This window comes from Pristiophorus japonicus, unplaced genomic scaffold (genome assembly GCF_044704955.1).
Source record: "Pristiophorus japonicus isolate sPriJap1 unplaced genomic scaffold, sPriJap1.hap1 HAP1_SCAFFOLD_43, whole genome shotgun sequence".
Taxonomy (NCBI): Eukaryota; Metazoa; Chordata; class Chondrichthyes; family Pristiophoridae; genus Pristiophorus; species Pristiophorus japonicus.
In genome coordinates this window covers 1201462-1224000 of record NW_027254201.1, presented here as the reverse complement: position 1 = coordinate 1224000, position 22539 = coordinate 1201462, and the positions used below count along the sequence as shown (strand labels likewise).

At 51.2% G+C, this 22539-nt stretch overlaps 1 protein-coding gene across 1 annotated transcript in view; it reads right to left on the bottom strand.

Moving 5' to 3' along the window:
• Positions 1-17338, bottom strand: part of LOC139251641 (probable G-protein coupled receptor 139) — a 55502-nt gene extending 38164 nt beyond the window's left edge. The window contains exon 1 of the mRNA XM_070873248.1: positions 17239-17338. Coding sequence (XP_070729349.1) covers positions 17239-17338 — 100 coding nt within the window. The remainder of the gene's footprint in view (positions 1-17238) is intronic.
• Positions 17339-22539: the final 5201 nt, after the last annotated feature.

Here is a 22539-nt window from a genome sequence, read left to right as displayed (position 1 = left end):
AATGTCCCAGAAATGTGATTTCTTGCTGTGGCTTTAAACAGTCAGGCTGCAATATGTCAGGGTACTTTTCAATCAAGGAAACACCAAAATGAGAATGAGAGACAGGGAAGGAGAAAAAGAGAGGTGGACAGAGAGAAGCAGTGAGAGAAGTCGTGACAGAGAGAGCGTGTTGGCAGAAAAGAGAAAGAAAGAGAGAGATCGTAAATGGACAGCAGCAGAGATAGAGGAAAAAGTGAAAGAGAGATAGATGGATAGAAATTTGGAGCGAGGGAGAGAGTGAGGGAGCGAGACGGAGGGAGGGAGACAGAGGAACTGACAGAGAGCGAGAGAGAGAGAGGAGCAGAGATACAAAGAGGGAGAGAGACAGGAACCCTGAAAGAGTGAGCGAGAGAGAGAAGAACAGACAGAGATAGCGACTGACAGAGAGAAAGCGAGAGGGACAGAGAGAGTTGGGCATTTAAACTGCCACCACACTGTCGAATCAAATCTCCCCGGCCAGGTACAGCATGGGGTTAGATACAGAGTAAAGTTCCCTCTACACGGTCCCATCAAACACTCCCAGGGCAGGTACAGCACGGGGTTAGATACAGAGTAAAGCTCCCTCTACACTGTCGCATCAACCATTCCCAGGGCAGGTACAGGGGGTTAGATACAGAGTAAAGCTCCCTCTACACTGTCCCATCAAACACTCCCAGGGCAGGTATAGCACGGGGTTTGATACAGAGTAAAGCTCCCTCTGCACTGTCCCATCAGACACTCGCAGGGCAGGTACACCTTTAAGCAGCTAAAGTTAAATTAGAGACTTGTCGGTCTCTGTAATCAATCTCGCAGTGTTAACATAAAATGGCGTCTATTAACAAATGTACAATGGATGACTGAAGATCGGTGTGTGCATTGTCACTGTGGTTCTGGGAGAGCTTCCGAGAGACAGCGAGCGAGAGAGGGAGTGATATACAGAGAGACTGAAAGAGAGAGAGAGAGCGACAGAGAGTGAGAAATACAGAGCGGGAGAGAGACAGAGAGAGAGAGATTAATAGACAGAGAGAGGGAAAGGCAGAGATAAAGACATGGAGAAATACAGAGAGAGAGAGAGAGAGAGAGAGAGAAAGACGAGAGAGAGAGAGAGAGAGATCGATAGATAGAGAGAGAGACAATGATAGGCAGACAGACAGAGAGAGAGAGAGACAGAGATACATAGTTATAGAGAGATAGAGTGAGAGAGAAAGACAGAGGGAGAGGGAGTGATGCAGCGAGATAGTGAAAAACTCAGAGAGAGAAGGTGAGAGAGCAAGAGAGAGACAGAGCCAGAGAGAAAGACAGAGAGAAAGACAAGAGAGAAATAGACAGCGAGAAAGATGGAAAGACAGATAGAGAGACAGAGAGAGAGAGAAAGAGAGAGAGAGAGAGAGACAGAAATAACGACAGATAGAGAGAGAGAGAGAGAAAGAGAGAGAGAGAGGCAGAGAAAGAGAGAGAGAGACAGAGAGAGAGATAGACAGAGACAGAGACAAAGAGAAAGAGAGATGGAGAGAGAGAGAAAGAGAGAGAGACAGAGAAAGAGAGAGAGAGAGAGACAGAGAGAGATTGAGTGACAGAGAGAGAGAGATAGAGAGAGAGACATAGCGAGAGAGAGCGAGGCAGAGCAAGACAGAGAGAGAGTGAAACACAGAGAGAGAGAGACAGAAAGAGAGAGAGGCAGAGCGAGACAGACAGAGAAAGAGAGAGAGAGACAGAAACAAAAGAGAGAGAGAGACAGAGAGAGAGAGAGAGAGAGAGAGAGACAGAGAGAGAGAGAGAGAGACAGAAAGACAGAGAGAGAGATAGAGAGAGAGAGAATGCGAGAGAGAGCGAGGCAGAGCCAGACAGAGAGAGAGAGAGATAGAGAGAGACAGCGAGACAGAGGGGAAGACAGAAAAAGACAGAGGGGTAGAGTGAAAGAGAGACAGAGAGGGAGAGCGAGAGTGAGACGGAGAGAGAGAGAGAGAGCTAGAAACTGATAGAGACAGATAGAGAGCGTGACAGAGATATATAGAGAGGGAAAGAGATACAGACATAGATAGAGCTTGAGATAGAGAGTGAGAGAGAGAGAGAGAGAGAGATAGAGATAGACACAGATAGAGAGAGATACAGAGACAGAGATATATAGAGAGACAGAGAGGCACAGAGAGAAAGAGAGATAGAGCGAGCGACAGAGAGAGACAGATCGAGAGAGACAGAGAGAGAGTGACAGAGCGAGAGAGACGGAGAGAGAGAGAGACAGACAGAGAGAGAGAGATAGAGACAGAGAATGAAAGACAGAGAGATAGAGACATGGAGAGAGAGAGACAGAGAGTCAGAGAGCGCACGCGAGAGTGAGATAGAGAGAGATAACGAGAGAGGGAGAGGGAGAAGCACAGAGTGAGAGAAAGAGAGAAAGAGACAGAGAGCGACAGAGAGAGACAGTCGGAGAGAGAGACAGAGATCGGCAGAAAGAGAGAGATAGAGAGAGAGAGAGACAGAGAGAGACACTGAGAAAAATACAGAGCGAGAGAGAGAGAGGCAGAGAGAGACAGAGCGAGAGAGAGAGCGAGAGAGACAGGGGGAGACTGAAACAGAGAGACTGAGAGAGAGAAACATAGAGAGAGACCGAGAGTCACACAGAAATATACAGAGTGAGAGAGAGAAGCGGAGAGAGAGACAGAGATAGGGAGGCAGAGCGAGCGAGAGAGAGAGATAGAATTATAGGGATAGACAGAGAGAGAGAGAGACGGAGAGAAAGAAAGAGAATGAGAATCAGAGAGAGAGATAGCGAGAGAGAAGGAAACGCAGAGATAGAGAGAGAGAGAGAGAGAGAAAGAGAGAGCGAGACTGAGACAGAGACAGAGAGAGAAAGATTGATAGAGAGAGGGGGAAAGACGGAGATAAAGCTACGGAAAGATACAGAGAGAGAGACAGAGAGAGAGGGAAAGTTGGAGAGAGAAACAGAAACAGAGAGAGAGAGACAGAGAGAAACAGAGGGAGAGGGACAGAGAGAGAGAGACAGAGAGAGATCGACAGACAGATAGAGAGCGAGACAGCTAGGCAAACAGACAGCGAGAGACAGAGAGTAAGCATTATAGAGATACAGAGAGAGAGAGACACACACAGAGAGAGGGAGAGACGGAGCGAGATAGAGAGAGACTCAGAGAGAGCAAGTGAGAGAGCGAGAGAGAGAGAAACAGAGAAAAATACAGAGCGAGAGAAAGAGACAGAGAGAGACAGAGCATATGAGAGTGAGACAGGGAGAGAGTGAAAGAGAGAGAGAGAGACAGATAGACAGACAGAGAGAGAGAAAGAGAGGGAGAGACAGATAGACAGACAGACAGAGAGAGAGACAGAGTACAGACAGAGAGAGAGAGAAAGAGAGATACACTGAGAGAGAGACAGAGACAGAGAAAGAGAGATTGAGAGGAGAGGGAAAAATGGAGATAAAGACAAGGAGAGATACAGGGAAAGAGACAGATACAGAGCGAGAGGGAGAGAGAGACAGAGAGGGAAAGATGGAGAGAGAAACAGAGAGAGAGAGAGAGAGAGAGAGAGACAGAGGGAAAGACAGAGAAAGACAGTGAGGCAGGGAGAGAGACAGCGACAGAGACAGATAAGACAGGGAGAGAGGGAGAAAGAGATAGAGACAGAGTGAGAGAGAGAGACAGAGACAGAGACAGAGAGAGACAGGGAGAGGGGGAGAAAGAGATAGAGAAAAAATTGAGAGACAGAGACAGAGAGTGAGAGAGAGGGGAAAACAGAGAAAGACAGTGATAGAGAGAGACACAGAGAGAGAGAGTGGAAAAGAAACAGACAGAGATAGAGAGAGAGTTAGAGAGAGAGAGAGACAGAGACAGATAGAGAGAGATAGAGACAGAGATATATAGAGAAGGAGAGAGATACAGAGAGGGGGAGACCGAGAGAGACCGAGAGAGACATAGAGCGAGAGAGAGAGTGAGAGGGAGAGAGACAGAGAGAGAGAGAGAGAGAGAGGGAGAGAGAGAGATAGACAAAGTGAGACAGAGAGAGAGAGAGATAGAGACATAGAGAGAGAGACAGAGGGTCAGAGAGAGCAAGAGAGAGAGCAAGACAGAGATAGATAGCGAGAGAGAGAGAGATGCACAGGGAGAGGCAGAGAGAGAGAAAAAAAGAGACAGAGAGATAGGGAGATAGAGAGATAGAGAGAGATAGAGACAGAGAGAGAGAGAGAGAGACAGAGAGTCAGAGTGCACGCGAGAGAGAGAGCGAGACAGAGACATATAGCGAAAGTGATGGAGATACACAGGGAGAGAGAGAGAGATCGAGAGAGACAGAAACAGAGAGAGACAGAGAGACAGAGAGAGAGAGTCAGAGATAAGCAGATAGAGAGAGATAGAGAGTGAGAGAGTGAGAGAGACAGAGAGAGAGAGGCAGAGAGCGAGAGGCTGAGAGAGATGGAGACAGAGGCAGAGAGAGGAAGAGAGATAGACAGATTGAGAGAAACAGACAGATACAAAGTGAAGACAGAGAGAGACAGAGAGAGAGAGACAGAGACAGAGGCAGAGAGAGAAAGAGAGACAGACAGAATGAGATAGAGAGACAGAGACACAGAGTGAGAGAGACAGAGAGAGACACAGACCCTTGTAGGACTGGACTGTGACTCTTGTGAGACAGGAATGTTTCCGCTGTGGGACTGGACTGTGATCCCTGTGGGAGTGGACAGTGATCCCTGTGTGACTGGACTGTGATCCCTGTTGCACTGGACTGTGATCCCTGTGGGACTGGACTGTGATCACTGTGGGACTGGACTGTGACCCCTGTGGGACTGGACTGTGATCCCTGTTGGACTGGACTGTGATCCCTGTTGGACTGGATTGTGATCCATGTGGGACTGGATTGTAACCCCTGTGGGACTGGACTGTGACCCCTGTGGTACTGGACTGTGACCCCTGTGGGACTGAACTGTAACACCTGTGTGACTGGACTATTATCCTTTTGGGGCAGGGCAGTCACCGCTTTGGTCCTGGGCTGTGACCACTGCAGTACTGGACTGTGACCCCTGTGGGACTGGACTGTGATTCTGTGGGATGGACTGTGATCCCTGTGGGACTGAACAGTGACCCTTGTGGGACTGGAGTGTGATCCCTGTGGGACTGGAGTATGAATCCTGTGGGACTGTACTGTGATCCCTGTTGGACTGGATTGTGATCCATGTGGTCCTGGACTGTAACCCCTGTGGGACTGGACGGTGACCCCTATGGGACTGGACTGTGACCCCTGTGGTACTGGACTGTGACCCCTGTGGGACTGAACTGTAACACCTGTGTGACTGGACTGTTATCCTTTTGGGGCAGGGCAGTCACCGCTTTGGTCCTGGGCTGTGACCACTGTAGTACTCGACTGTGACCCCTGTGGGACTGGACTGTGATTCTGTGGGAATGGACTGTGATCCCTGTGGGACTGAACAGTGACCCTTATGGGACTGGAGTGTGATCCCTGTGGGACTGGAGTATGAACCCTGTGGGACTGTACTGTGATCCCTGTTGGACTGGATTGTGATCCATGTGGGACTGGACTGCAACCCCTGTGGGACTGGACGGTGACACCTATGGGACTGGACTGTGACCCCTGTGGGACTGGACTGTGACACCTGTGGGACTGGACTGTAACCCCTGTGGGACTGGACTGTTATCCCTTTGGGGCAGGACTGTCACCCCTGAGGTACTGGACTGTGACCCCTGTGGTACTGGACTGCGACCCCTGTGGGACTGGACTGTGACCCCTGTGGGACTGGACTGTGACCCTGTGGGACTGGACTTTGATCCCTGTGGGACTTGACTGTGACCCCTGTGGTATTGGACTGTGATCCCTGTGGGACTGGATTGTGATCCATGTGGGACAGGACTGTAACCCCTGTGGTACTGGAGTGTGACCCATGTGGGACTGGACTGTGACCCCTGTGGGACTGGACTGTGACCCCTGTGGGACTGGACTGTATCCCCTGTGGGACTGGACTGTGATCCCTGTGGGACTGGACTGTGATCCCTGTGGGACGGGACTGTGATCCCTGAGGGACTGGACTGTGATCCTTGTGGAACCGGACTGTGATCCCTGTGGGACTGGACTGAGATTCCTCTGATGACTGGACTGTGATCCCTTCGGGACTGGATTGTGATCCCTGTGGGATTGGACTGTTATCCCTGTGGGACAGGACTGTGAACCTGTGGGACTGGACTGTGATCACTGTGGGATTGGACTGTTATCCCTGTGGGACTGGACTGTGAACCTGTGGGACTGGACTGTGATCCCTGTGTGACTGGACTGTGATCCCTTTGGGACTGGACTGTGAACCCTGTGGGACTGGACTGTGATTCCTTCGGGACTGGACTGTGATCCCTGTGAGACAGGACTGTGATCCCTGTGGGACTGGACTTTGATCTCTTTGGGAATGGACTGTGATCCCTGTGTGACTGAAATATGATACCTGTGGGACAGGAATGAGATCCTTGTGGGACAGGACGGTGATCACTGTGGGATTGGACAGAGTTCCCAGTGTGACTGGACTGTGAACCCTGTGTCACTGGACTCTGACCACTGTGGGCAGGGCTGTAATCCCTGTGGGACTGGACATTGATCCCCGTGAGACTAGACTTTGATCACTGTGAGACAGGAATGTGACCGCAGTGGGCCTGGACTGTAAAACCTGTGGCGCTGGACTGTGATCCATGTGGGACTTAACTGTGATCCCTGTGGGACTGGACTGTGACCCCTGTGGGACTGGACTGCGATCCCTGTGGGACTGGACTGTGATCTTTGTGGGACTGTACAGTAACCCCAGTGGGACTGGACTGCGATCCCTGTGGGACTGGACTGTGAACCCTGTGGGACTGGACTGTGAAACCTGTGGGACTGGACTGCGATCCCTGTGGGACTGGACTGTGATCCCTGTGGGACTGGATTGTGATCCCTGTGGAAATGGACTGTGACCCCTGTTGGACAGGACTGTGATCCCTGTGGGACTGGATTGTGATCCCTGTGCGAATGGACTGTGACCCCTGTCGGACTGGATTATGATCCCTGTGGGAATGGACTGAGACCCCTGCTGGACAGGACTTTGATCCCTGTGGGACAGGAATGAGATCCTTGTGGGACAGGACGGTGATCAAAGTGGGATTAAAGTGTGTTCCCTGTGTACTGGACTGTGAACCCTGTAGCACTGTACTCTGACCCCTGTGGGCAGGACTGTGATGCGTGTGGGACTGGACAACCGCACTGTGGGACAGGACTGTAATAGCATTGGGACTGGACTGTGATCCCTGTAGGACTGGACTGTGATCCTTGCGTGATTGCACAGTGACCCCTGTGTGACTGGACTGTGATCCTTGTGGGACAGGACGGTGCTCACTGTGGGATTGGACTGTGTTCCCTGTGGCACTAGACTGTTATCCCTTCGGGACTGGACTGTAATCCCTGTGGGACTGGACTGTGATCGCTTCTGGACTGGACTGTGATCCCTGTGGGACAGGACTGTTATCCCTGTGGGACAGGACTGTGATCCCTGTGGGACTGGACTGTGATCCCTGTTGGACTGGATAATGATCCATGTGGGACTGGACTGTAACCCCTGTGGTACTGGAGTATGACCCCTGTGGGACTGGACTGTGGGCCCTGTGGGACTGAACTGTGACCCCTGTGGGACTGGACTGTCACCCCTGTGGTACTGGACTGTGAACTCTGTGGGACTGGACAGTGATCCCTGTGGGACTGGACTGTGACACCTGTTGGACTGGACTGTGATCCCTGTCGGACTGGACTCTGATCCCTGTCGGACTGGACTGTGACCCCTGTGGGATAGGACTGTGAACCCTGTGGGACTGGACTCTGATCCCTGTGGGACTGTACTTTTATCCCTGTGGTACTGGACTGTGATCCCTGTGGGACTGGACTCTGATCCCTGTGGGACGGGACGATGATCCCTGTGGGACTGGACTGTGATCCTTGTGGGACTGGACTTTGATCCCTGTGGGACTGGACTGAGATTCCTCTGATGACTGGACTGTGATCCCTTCGGGACTGGATTGTGATCCCTGTGGGATTGGACTGTTATCCCTGTGGGACTGGACTGTGAACTTGTGGGACTGGACTGTGATCACTGTGGGATTGGACTGTTATCCCTGTGGGACTGGACTGTAAACTTGTGGGACCGGACTGTGATCCCTGTGGGACTGGACTGTGATCCCTTCGGGACTGGAATGTGATCCCTGTGGGACTGGACTGTGATCCCTGTGGGACTGGATTTTGATCTTTTTTGTAATGGACTGCGAACCCTGTGGGACTGAAATATGATCCCTGTGGGACAGGAATGAGATCATTGTGGGACAGGACGGTGATCAATGTGGGATTGGACTGAGTTCCCTGTGTGACTGGACTGTGAACCCTGTGGCACTGGACTCTGACCCCTGTGTTATTGGACTCAGACCACTGTGGGCAGGGCTGTGATCCTTGTGGGACTGGACACCCGCACAGTGGGACAGGAGTGTAATCCCATTGGGACTGGACTGCGATCCCTGTGGGTCTGGACTGTGATCCTTGCGTGACTGCACTGTGACCCCTGTGTGACTGGACTGTGATCCTTGTGGGGCAAGACGGTGATCATGTGGGATTGGACTGTGTTCCCTGAGGCACTGGACTGTTATCCATTCGGGACTGGACTGTGATCCATGTGGGACTGGACTGTGATCGCTTCGGGACTGGACTGTGATCCCTGTGGGACTGGACTGTTATCCCTGTCGGACTGGACTGTGATCCCTGTGGGACTGGACTGTGATCCCTGTGGGACTGTACTGTGACCCCTGTGGAACTGGACTGTGATCCCTGTGGGACTGGACTGTGATCCTTGTGGAACAGGACGGTGATCACTGTGGGATTCGACTGTGTTCCCTGTGGGACTGGACTGTGACCCCTGTGGCACTGGACTCTGACCCCTGTGGCACTGGAATCTGCCCCTGATGGCACTGGACTCTGACCCCTGTGGGCAGGTCTATGATCCGTGTGGGACTGGACTGTGATCCCTGTGGGACTGTACACCCGCTCTGTGGGACTGGACTGTGATCCCTGTGTGACTGGACTGTGATACTTGTCGGACTGGACTTTGATCCCGGTTGGACTGGATTGTGATCCATGTGGGACTGGACTGTAACCCCTGCGGTACTGGAGTATGACCACTGTGGGACTGGACTGTGACCCCTGTGGGACTTGACTGTGACCCCTGTGGGACTGGACTGTCACCCCTGTGGTACTGGATTGTGTCCCCTGTGGGACTGCACTGTGACCCCTGTGGGACTGGACTGTGACCCTTGTGCGACTGGAATGTGACACGTGTGCGACTGGACTGTGAACTCTATGGGACTCGACTGTGACCCTTGTGGGACTGGACTGTGATCCCTGTGGCACTGGACTGTGATCCCTGTTGCACTGGACTGTGACCCCTGTGGGACTGGACTGTAACCTCTGTGGTACTGGACTGAGTCCCCTGTGGGACTGGACTGTGACCCCTGTCGGACTGGACTGTGACCCCTGTGGGACTGGACTGTGAACCTGTGGGACAGGACTGTGACCACTGTGGGACTGGACTGTGAGCTCTGTGGGACTGGACAGTGATCCCTGTGGGACTGGACTGAGATCCCTGTGGGACTGGACTGTGAACTCTGTGCGACTGGTCTTTGTTCCCCTTGAGACTAGACTGTGACCCCATTGGGACTGGACTGTGACCCTTGTGCGACTGGAATGTGATACGTGTGCGAATGGACGTAACCCATGTGGGACTGGACTGTGAACTCTGTGGGACTGGACAGTGATCCCTGTGGGACTGGACTGTGACCCCTGTGGGACTGGACTGTGATCTCTGTGGGACTGGACTGTGAACCCTGGGACACTGGACTGTGACCCCTCTTGGACTGGACTGTGACACCTGTTGGACTGGACTGTGATCCCTGTCGGACTGGACTGTGATCCCTGTCGGACTGGACTGTGACCCCTGTGGGATAGGACTGTGATCCCTGTGGGACTGGACTGTGAACCCTGTGCGACTGGACTGTGTCCCCTGTGGGACTGGATTGTTATCCCTGTGGGACTGGACTGTGATCCCTGTGGGATAGGACTGTGATCCCTTTGGGACTGGACTGTGATCCCTGTGGGACTGGACTGTGATACCTGCGGGACGGGACTATGATCTCTGTGGGACTGGACTGTGATCCTTGTGGGATGGACTTTGTTCCCTGTGGGACTGGACTAAGATTCCTCTGATGACTGGACTGTGATCCCTTCGGGACTGGATTGTGATCCATGTGGGATTGGACTGTTATCCCTGTGGGACTGGACTGTGAACTTGTGGGACTGGACTGTGATCACTGTGGGATTGGACTGTTATCCCTGTGGGTCTGGACTGTGAACCTGTGGGACTGGACTGTGATCCCTGTGGGACTGGACTGTGATCCCTTCGGGACTGGACTGTGATCCGTGTGGGACTAGACTGTGATTCTTTCGGGACTGGACTTCGATCCCTGTGGGACAGGACTGTGATCCCTGTGGGACTGGACTTTGATCTCTTTGGGAATGGACTTTGATCCCTGTGGGACTGAAATATGATCCCTGTGGGACAGGAATGAGAACCTTGTGGGACAGGACGATGATCACTGTGGAATTGGACTGAGTTCCCTGTGTGACTGGGCTGTGAACCCTGTGGCACTGGACTCTGACCCCTGTGTTACTGGACTCTGACCACTGTCGGCAGGGCTGTGATCCCTGTGGGACTGGACATTGATCCCCGTGAGACTAGACTTTGATCCCTGTGAGACAGGAATGTGACCCCAGTGGGCCTGGATGTAAACCCTGTGGCGCTGGACTGTGATCCATGTGAGACTTCACTATGATCCATGTTGGACTGGACTGTGATCCCTGTTCGTCTGGACTGTGATCATTGTGGGACTGGACTGTAACCCCTGTGGGACTGGACTGTGATTCCTGTGGGACAGGAATGAGATCCTTGTGGGACAGGACGGTGAACAATGTGGGATTAAACTGTGTTCCTTTTGTACTGGAATGTGAACCCTGTGGCACTGTATTCTGACCCCTGTGGCACTCGACTCTGACCCCTGTGGGCAGGACTGTGATCCTTGTGGGACTGGACACCCGCACAGTGGGACAGGACTGTAATCCCATTGGGACTGGACTGTGATCCCTGTGGGACTGGACTGTGATCCTTCCGTGACTGCACTGTGACCCCTGTGTGACTGGACTGTGATCCTTGTGGGGCAAGACGATGATCTTGTGGGATTGGACTGTATTCCCTGTGGCACTGGACTGTTATCCCTTCGGGACTGGAATGTGATCCATGTGGGACTGGACTGTGATCGCTTCGGGACTGGACTGTGATCCCTGTGCGACTGGACTGTTATCCCTGTCGGACTGGATTGTGATCCCTGTGGGACTGGACTGTGATCCCTGTGGGACTGGACTGCGACCCCTGTGGAACTGGACTGTGATCCCTGTGGGACTGGACTGTGATCCCTGTGGGGCTGGACTGTGATCCCTGTGGTACTGGACTGTGACTCCTGTGGGAATGGACTGTGATCACTGTTGGACTTGACTGTGATACCTGTGGGACCGGAATGACATCCTTGTGGGACAGGACGGTGATCACTGTGGGATTGGACTGTGTTCCCTGTGGCACTGGACTGTGACCCCTGTGGCACTGGACTCTGACCCCTGTGGCACTGGAATCTGACCCCGATGGCACTGGACTGTGACCCCTGTGGGACTGGACTGTAACCTCTGTGGGACTGGACTGTGTCCCCTGTGGGACTGGACTGTGACCCCTGTGGGACTGGACTGTGACCCCTGTGGGACGGGACTGTGAACCTGTGGGACAGGACTGTGACCACTGTGGGACTGGACTGTGAACTCTGTGGGACAGGACGGTGATCACTGTGGGATTGGACTGTGTTCCCTGTGGCACTGGACTGTGACCCCTGTGGCACTGGACTCTGACCCCTGTGGCACTGGAATCTGACCCCGATGGCACTGGACTCTGACCCCTGTGGGCAGGTCTGTGATCCGTGTGGTACTGGACTGTGATCCCTGTGGGACTGTACACCCGCTATGTGGGACTGGACTGTGATCCCTGTGGGTCTGGACTGTGATCCCTGTGGTACAGGACTGTGATCCCTATGGGAAAGGACTGTGATCCAATGGGACTGGACTGCAATCCCTCTGTGACTGGACTGTGGTCCCTCTGGGAGTGGACTGTGATCCCTGTGGGACAGGACTGTGATCCAGTGGGACTGGACTGCTATCCCTGTGGGACTGGAATGTGATCCCTGTGGGACTGGACTGTGAGCCTTGTGGAACTGGACTGTGATCCCTCTGGGACAGGACTGTTAACCCTGTTGATGGGTTGCGTAAAATTCCCATGAGTCCCTCTCCCTGAAAATTAAAGAAAATGGACTTTTAAAAATGAGCGTTGGTTTTTCAAGTGGAGATCTAAGTTTAAAAGGAAAAATATAAACGGAGGCCAACCTCATGGAAACCACCCGCGGCGCCCCCCCTCCCTCTGCCGTGCCAGCGTTAGGACTTTTTGGAAATAGATTTCAAAATGGACCTAAATTAAAGAGGCCTGAGATCCCCTAAACATCAATGGGAAGGAGCATATCAATGTTAAGATTCCACAACATTTTTGCTGTGAAAAAGAGTTACCGAATGCAGGAGGTGAGGCTAACCTCTTTGAATCAAATTCGTGTGTTAAGGATCTCAGACTGTCGTGGGGAGCTATGCAGCAACAATTCACCACCTAAAAGATAATCAAATTACTAGCCATTAGCTAAACTACAGAACTCATCCAAATATGCAAGAAGCCAATTACCCAATCAACCACTCTGGAATCATGGGCAGAACTCGATGTCCAGGAAACGGGACAATCCTAAAACAGTGCAAAACCAGTGATAGCACATTATCACACCCTAATCGAGTCACTGCTGACTAGCCCACCAAAAACACTGACAAAGGAGACATTTGAAACTCAATGGACAGAACAGTTTAAACAAAGCCCAAGAACTCATTAGGAGCGAAGATAAGGAAGCCTGTTTTAGTATAACTGAAGGCCTGTTGGTATTTAAGGGTGCGCCTCGTGACACTCTTCAGGTCGCAGTCTCGTGGCATAAGTTTAACCCCAGCCTCGAAAAGTGGGACCCCGAAATATCGGCGTGAAGAATCTCTAAAACTAAAAAGGACACCACCACGATAGCAAACATGTTTTCACAACAACTATCGGAAGGTTTCAGACTGTCGCGACCAATCGAATCGTCAACGAGAACCAATGCGACAAAACCGAAGAAAAACCGAACATTGTTTCCACTCTACAAGCTGGTCCAGCGCTATCAAGGGGTAAAACATTACCTATCTGAACTTTTAAGACTACCCTGACCAAGGAAAAGTGAATACTCAACCCACAAGTCCGATACGACCAGGAAAACTAAGGCAAACTCTGGATTTGGAACTGACAAAAGAGAATTGTTGAGCATGGTCCCTGAAACCCCAGATTTCTAACCTAGCTAGATCATGGGTCTGGGAGGTTGTGGTTTTTCTTACTGTTCCTAATTGTTGATGTTCTGGTGTGTTTTCGCCTTCCAGGTTTAGTGCAGAAGTATTTTGGGAGGTGCGAGGACTGTGTTCTTTTAATCTGTTATATGCGTGATGTGTTCTTCCCAAATATACAGCATTTGAGTTGCCATTTCTCCCTATTTGTACCTGCTTACTGTGATTATTAAAAACGTGCCGTTTTACTCTGTCTGAACACACAATAAACCCAGTTTTGCATCGTACGCAACTGACTCTATCTCAGTTTCTCACAACCCCCAAATCAGTCCATAGTCTAGAATCCAGGGTGTGGGGCGCCTCGAAAACGCCAAGGTGTCAGAGAAACCTGACCAAAAACCAATCCGACATAATGGCGACCACAAAGGGACTCTGGCAAAAGGGATGTGAGGAGACAGACTTTGGTTGTGAGAAAAGAAGTAAAATGGAAGATAGGATTGCTTCCTATGTGGTCAAAAGAGTGAATGTAACAAAGAAGTGGGTCCGCGATCTGTTGCATGCTGAGCGTCCAGGGGACGCTGCCGCCCAGTGGACAGAGAGTCAAACTCACAAAAAGGCAGTGGAAAAGGCAATGTGGCTGGTATGTCTGCATAAACAGGTCTAACTCTTAGATTTGACAGTAGAGAAACTAAGGGCTGAACTGAGAGCGGCAGAGGAACAGCCTAGTGCACAGACAATCATAGGGGAAAGGTTAGTGAGAGAGTTGCATCAGCACAACAAGGAAAGGCTTTACACAGAGAAGACGTTCAGGAATGGGTTGGATTAAATGCAGTGTCTGGTCACATAGGCTTAGAAAAATGAATGTAAACTGCAAGCAGAGAATGCTCGCCTTAATAGTCAAATTAAAGAGGAGGAGGAGAGAGTCAAAGACATCCAGGCAGCCTACAGAGTAATCAGCACTAAGGGGTATGAGTCGGGAGATCACGGCCTCTACCAGCAGCAAATTAAAAGTTTAAACCGCGCTCTGTCCAGGGCAAGAGGCATGGTGTGCTTCATAATTCCGGGTACAACCCGGGCAGACCTGGAAGAGCAGGAGAAAACTGTTCTGTCTCACCCTGTGGCGCCGGGCAACAACCCGGTTGGTGCAGCAGGAGGGAGGGACAATTGCTCAGGCAGGCAGGGAGTTCGGACCACCACCACCTGTGGTGCCGGGGTTTAACTCGGTTTGGCAGCAGGGAGAGAACGGTGAGCCAGAACTGAAAGGGTCGAAGCCGGGACCAATGTGTCTGGTCCGGCAGCAAAACTTCAGCGAGTGTGGGTGGAGCACCGGGGGTTCTTGAGAGCAAATTCGTTGTTCCCCACACGACCCAACAGTGGAGGGCTATGGTAAGCCACCTGAGTAAGCTTACACATAAGGGAGACCCCTCCGTCCACTTCATGGAAGTGGAACAGGCAGCCGAGATTAGCGGGTGTGATGATTCAGAGCAGGTAAAACTGTTCCTTTTTTCCCTGGACAGCAAGCTGTACCAGTCCATTTCGGCGGAGTGCTGAAAGGGCAGGGGTACATAAGATGATGTCCGGGATGAAGGTCTGGAGGCCATGGGTCTAAATGAGGGAAGACCCTTCTCCCGAGTGGACAAGACAGTGTAGCTCGTGGGAGAAACCCCTCAGGCTTCCGCTGACAGGCTGTGGCCTGTGTATCAGCGAGGCTGCAGTATGGCTCTCGACTGGGCTAACCTTACACCGGATGAACGGGCACAATGGCTCCGGAGCATAGTGGCGAACAGCCTGCCCCGGACCACAGCCAGAACAGAGCTTTGGTTTGATCAAAGGGACCCCCAAGCCACCGAGGAAACAGTGATCAGGCAATTGACCATGGCATATCGGAACTGCCGGGGGGAAGAGCATCATCCAAGGGAAAGGTACATGAGTTAAAACACAGTCAGGGAAAGAAAGAGTGGCACCAGGAAGCGGGTAACACTCCGAAGCCAAGCGCAACTTCTTTGGGTGCGGGAAGCATGGACATTGGCGGAAGGACTGTAGGAATCCCTGGAAGGACAGTGTAGGAAAGAATCCCATCGTCCCAGCCAAACAAACCGAGCTGTCGGTCTCTCCCCAAACATTTGAGACCATGGTGGCCGCATTCCGAACCGCACTAATGGGTCCGGGAAAGGTAGCCACGGCCACCAGTACAGTGATACCACCTATCTCATCTCACCCAGATTTATGACTAGAACCAGCGCAGCCTGTCTACATGTATCCCGAGTGTACGGTGCCTGGAAGCGACCGTATGTCGAAATGGAGGTGGGGAGAGTAAAGGGGACTTATTTTCTGGAAACTGGAGCAGCATGCACCATAGCTTATGCAGATGACCCCACAGCCTCAGCTCTATCAAACGGGACCTCGTACAGCCCAGTGAGATTCACGGGCAATGAACAGGCTGGGTCATTCTCCATCCCGCTGTCCATTCAATTAGGAACACTGCACACTCAGTGGACGTGTGTCCTGATGAAGTGGGAGCAGGAGGGAAAATGAACCTGGGGACCGAATTTATTATAGCTCATCGGATTCTAGTGGATAGAAGAAGCCATTGTCTGTGGGGGCAGCCTGTACCGGTAAAGAAAGTGAGGTAGCTGTCATCCCAGAGAAACAAGGAAAGGGGACCCTGTGTACAATGAAGAAAAGGGATGGTTACGATCTTGAATTACTGGTCAGTAACACTCCAGTGGAGTAGCGGGCTGCTGTGCGAGTACATCTCGCCACATTTGCCACTCACAAACATGATTTTCGGAGAGTAAACTGATCGAGGTCAGTGTGAGTGGGAACCCCATGACCCGACCACAAAAGCTGGTCAATTTCCCCAGGGAAGCAGAGGCAGACATGGAAACGACCATAAGTTATTTGGTTAACTAGGGGGTATTGAGACCGATAGCCACCCAAGTGAACTCTCCACTGTGGCCGGTTAAGTAACCGGAGAATTCCTGGAGAGCCACGGTGGACTACCGGCTACTCAACCGTAACATCCCGGCCTTTCACCCATGGTCACAGCTGTCGCCGACCTCATTGGAAGTATCCCAGCATCCGCAACCACCTGCACGGTGCTGGATATTTCCAACGGGTTTTGGTCCATTCCCTTGCGAAGGAGGACCAGTACAAGTTCGTTTTTACATTGGAATTACCTGCCCCAGGGTTTTCACAACAGCCCCAATACTTTTCATTAATGCATGGCTAACTGCTAGAAGGGTTTAGCAGACCCCGGCAGCTGGTCCAGTATGTGAACAATCTGCTCCTATTCACCGATGAGGGTGAGCAGCATGGCCCACTGCTGGGTGGGCTGCTGGAGCTACTTAGGGAGATAGGTTTTAACGTTAACCCCAAGGCAGCGCAGATCGGCCAAAACGAAGTAAAGTTCCTGGGACTGACGGTTCGCGCTGGGAAAAGAGCCTTTGATAAGGCTAGAACGGAGGCAGTACAGGAATTACCAGCCCCCAACTCAGTAACGGGAGTGAGATCTTTTCTTGGACTAACAGGGCACTGCAGATACTTCATTGAGGATTATGCTGGTATAGCAGCCCCTCTGCTCCGGCTCCTACACAAGGGAGTGGAGCGGGATTGGGACCAGGGTTGCGAGGTAGCATTTAAGCAACTCAATTAAAGGCTGCAGACCACACCGGCCCGATGAGCGTTTGATCGGGGGAGAGAGTTTTTCCTGGAGGTGGCAGCCAGCGGAGACGATCTGCGCACAGTGCTGTTGTAGGAACGGCATGGTAAGCTGAGACCGGTGGTTTACTCCTCCAGGATACTCACCAATGTGGAAAAGGGGTACTCCAACTGTGTGAGGCAATTACTGGCCAGTCACTGGCTGTGAAGAGATCTTTAATCTTCACAGGAGGGTCCTCTATCACACTCCTCACACACGATACGCCTACCCAGATGTTCCTGAATGGGAGGATTAAGGATGGGACAGTCAGCAGCGCTCGCATCGTTCGCTGGACCCGATTCCTCTCCCAGATGGACCGAAGGGTAAAAGGCCTGTGCGAGCCAAGGCTCGCAGCTAACATGATGTACCTGGGGACAGCCCACCAGTGCTCTGTCGAAGGGATATGGAAAGTCAACGTAGCTTTTCGGGCTGGGATAGTCTCCACGGGCCGCGAAATCTACGTGGACGGTTCGAGCACAGCAATTGTTGTTGAACGACTCACAGGGTGTGGAGTCTATGACCCAGAGGCGAACATTGCCCTGGCTATTAAACTCCCCAGCACCATGAGCGCCCAGCATGTCGAACTGTCCACGGTGGTATTTGTGGTCACACATCCCGAGAAATTACCTACACCGTACACGATTTGCTCGGACATTATGTTTACATACAACTCGTGTCCGGAGTACTTGGCCATCTGGTCTCGTCAGGAGACCTTTGGCAATCAAGCCCTGCTGGAAAAGATCATGACGGCCTTCGGGGAGGAAAGGGAGAATTACATTCACAATGTGAAAGCCCACTCAACCACTGAACCTCGAGGTCAAGGAAACCAGCAGGCAGACGTGCTGGCTAAGGAGGGTGCTCGCACAGGGAAGTTTTGCGATCCTTACGCCCTGGACCCCATAGCAGCAGTTAGGGACAGGGTATCAACGGCAGACAGGGCAGGAGTCGTATTAGCGGTGGACTTGAAAACAGTTCAAACCCGGGATCCAGTCCTAAGACCCGTTTTAAATGCACTAACCAAGGGAGAAAAGGTAGAAGGATGATACGGCGCAGCAGCCATGACCATTAAAGAAGGCATGCTGTTCAGGGGAGAGCAATGGGTAATGCCACAACAACACAGGAGGGAATTCCTCCAACTTGCACATGAGGGTCCAGGAGCGGGGCAGCCCGGGGCTGAGACCACCTTGCAATGGGTGGAACAGGCAGGGTGGTGGCCGAGACTCAGGGAGGATGTCAGCGAGTTCTGCGCCGACTGCCTAGTGTGTGCTGCTGACAACTCTGTCCCCCAGAAAAGGAAGGTTTCTATGGGACACATCAGCAGGGTAGAGGGACCATGGCAGTCGATTCAGATCGACTAAATCGGGCCCCTACCCACCGCCCAGGGAGGCTATAATTACTGCCTATTCCTGGTGGATGTGTTCTCCAAATGGGTTGAAGCCGCTCCATGACGAACAGCCACCGCTTTAGGAACGGGTAGGATCCTTGTGAAAGAGGTAATCCCTGGTGGGGACTACCACAGTATGTGGAGACTGACCAGCGGAGCCACTTCACAGGTCAGCTAATGCAGCCAACCCTTAATACGCTCGGCATTCAAGGGAAATGGCATGTTGCCCACAACCCACAGTCATCAGGTATTGTGGAGCGTTAAACCGCACCATTAAAGGAAGGCTGCGGAAGGAGACGAGAGACTCACCCCAGAAATGGGCAGAGGTCTTACCGCTGGTCCTAATGGGGATCCGGGGGAGCCAGTCACAGAGCTCGGGGTATTCCCCACACGAGCTCATGACTGGGAGGGTCATGCGAACCCCCACCCATGTCCCCGCCCCAGTGCTCACGGAAGGTCAGCTCAGAAAAGTGAACCGGGACCGTATTTTCAAGAATCTGTTTGAACACCTCAAACAGATTCACTAGCAAGCTGCTGATAACATGGGGAAGCAGCATCGGAGCAAGCGATTACTGCTCGAACCCCGCTAGCACCACGAATGGGAGATAGAAGATCAGGTGATGCGTAGGAATTTTGCCCGGGTTGGAACATTTGAAGCCCTATATATGTACCATACCACATTGTGGACAAGGCAAGATCCATGGTCTATGCCATAAAAATACCGCGCTTCACAAGTGGTTCCATATCAACCAGTGTAAGCTGTTTCAACCAGGGTAGGCCGAAAAAAGTAAGAAGCAGTCAGTCGTCCCAAATGGGGCGGGACAGCCAGACAAACAGGGCAGGTGGGAGCGGGGAACTGCGTTACTGGAGGGGCGATCCCCCCAATTGCTTGGAACTTGGATGCACCCCCAGTAACAGTAGCCCCAAGCAGGACTACCCACACAACACAGCCAAAAGCCCCGTGGTCACCAACGCCCCAGTTCCAGTGGCTCGGTCCAGCTAAGGCCGCCACCAGAAAGTGGACACCCAAGGTCAGGAAGCGTTGTAAAGATAAGGGCCCCCAGCCTGCAGCTTCAGGCTGCGCAAAACCGACAGAGCAGGACACTGCGGCCACACCAAAAGGGGCAGTGTGCTGCATCATCGAAGTGAACAGTTCCCCGATCGCCTGGGACACAGGGCAAACTCCAGTAACATTAGTGAGAGCCCTCTGGATGTTGTTGCTCAGGCCGCCTTACTTGCAGCCCTACAAGATGCCCAGGAGCTGTCCCAAGTGGAGGTAAACAGGAATTAGCCTGGCCACCCGGAGACGGGTGGCAGATGTACATATATAGCGATGTGAATTTAAGGATGTTTAAAATATGAATTTATGTATGTTTATTGAATGATTTAGAATAGTGTAAGATTTATCTGTGTAATGATATGTATATATGTATTAGTTAACTGGGGTAAGGAAAATAATGTTACTGCGCAGCTGGTAAAAGAAGCACAGGACGGGTAATACCCGGGAGCAAGAGGAATCTACTGGTGTGGCTATTAAGGAAGCACCGGTAAGATAACAAGCAGAACGATTGTGAGACAAAGTTAAAAGCAATCAGTCCACCTGGAACTGAATAAGACAGCCAGTCAATTAAAGACTATGAGCCCAACTTGGATCTCAGTCACCTTTGTCAAGCCAGAGAGCTTTCTCAGAGCAAGACAATCTGTTTTATGTGCCCCTACAGGAAAGAGGACAGCATAAGAAGGATCCTGTTCCTGCTACCCCTGATAAGGATGAGCAGCAGCGACTGAGGTGACGTTGAAGAATCCCTCATTTACGGGTGTCCAGTGAGTGAGTGCAGTTTGTGCATTAAGTGCGAGGCACCAGTTAAAGTGGCCCAAGAATGGATTGTACCCATTCCTGAGCCCTACACTGTTCACCTCACAGTCACCGACAATTTCACAAATCTACAAGACTATGGAACACATTTTGGTTCTGCAATTCCTCCTCTACCCGAACATCTTACCTCCTTGCTGCAATCTGTGGAAATATCGCAGAAACGTTTCTACACTCTGGACCAAAGATATTTAAGATAGGGATTGAGATCTTGGCTATCATAGTTCCACCCTGGTGGGACATTTTCGGAAATATAGAAGACCCTTCTTGGATCAGGATAGCCTCCCCTCTTTTGATAGTATGTCAGCTCGGGATAGTTCTGTATCTGTGGTGGAACAAGTGCAAAGGGGAGAACCGAAGGCACCAATCCCAATATTACAGGATGGTGGACAAACCTTAGGAACCCGATTAGCAATTTAAATTTATAATGTTGTGTGATGTATTTGAAATGTGTGTTATGCTTGTGAAGTGCAGCGTAACTTGCCAATATGACTGTAAAGGGAAGAGAATGAAAGTAAATGCTGTATCATGTAAAGCGGAATGTAAGCTATGGCTGCGGGAAGGTTAGCTCTTCAGAGGCAGGAATCCTTGCTCACGTGTAAAGTGACACTATGGTTGCATAATGTCATAGCGGGGACTGAACGGGTCCCAAAAATTCCCATGAATCCCTTTCCCTGAAAATTAAAGAAAAGCTCCTCTAGGAATGTTAAAAATGAGCTTTGGATTTTTCAAGTGGAGATCTAAGTTTTAAAAGGAAAAAGGCAAAAGGAGGCAAACCTCATGGAAACACCCCCAGTGTTTGGCCTTTTTGAAATGAAAATACAAAATGGACATAAATTACAGAAGCCTGAGATCTCCTAAACATCTATGGGAAGGAACATATAAATTTTAAGATTCCACAACATTTTTTCTCCTGCGAAACAGAGTTACCGAATACAGGAGGTGGGGCTAACCTCTGTGAAGCAACTTCGTGTGTTAAGGATCCCAGAATGCCTGGGGAACTATGCAGCACCAATTCACCCCCTAAGAGATAATCAAATTACTAGCCATTATCTAAACTATAGAACTCATCCAAAATATGCAAGAAACCAATTACCCAGTCAACCACTATGTAAATCATTGGCCCAACTAGGTGGCCAGGAAACTGGACAATCCTAAAACAATGCAATACCAGTGAGAGCACAGTATCACACCCTAATCGATTTACTGCTGACTAGCCCAGCAAAAACACTGAAAAAGGTGACATTTGAAAATCAATGGACAGAACAGTTTACACATAGCCCAAGAATTGATTTGGCGCGAAGATAAGGAAGCCTGTTTAAGTATAATTGAAGGCGTGTTCTGGCAGTTAAGGGTGCTTCTAGAGACACTATTAAGGTAGCATTCTCGTTGCATAAGGTTAACACCAGCCTTGAAAACATTCATGAAAGGTAACTCTAAAACACAGAATTACAGCACGACGACCGCAAACAGGCTTTCAAAATGACTACCGGAATGTGTCGGATCATCGCAAACAATGAAACAGTCAACCCGAACCAACCCGACAAAACGGAAGTAAATACGAAGGTTTTTGCAATCTACAAGCTGTTCCTAAGCTATCAAGGAGTAAAGCATTACCTAATGGGACTTTTAAGACTACCCTGAGCAAGGAAAAGTGAATACTCACCCCACAATTCCAATATGCATCTTACCGCACCAGCGGACTCAGCCCAATTGAAGAAGCGATGCAGGTTGAGTTCCCCAACGAGGTCCGAGGTACAGACTGCAGAACGCTGACAACTAAGGCGAACCTCAGTGTTTGGAACAAGACCAGGACAACTAAGGCGAACCCCGGAGTTGGAACTGTCAATCGGGAATTGGTGAGCATGGTCCCTGAAACCCCAGAGTTCTAACGTAGCTCGATGGTGGGTTTGGGAGCATAGGGTTTTTCTTACTGTCCCTACCTGTTGATGTTCTGGTGTGTTTTCCCCTTCGAGGTTTAGTGCATAAGTATTTTGGGAGGTGGGAGGA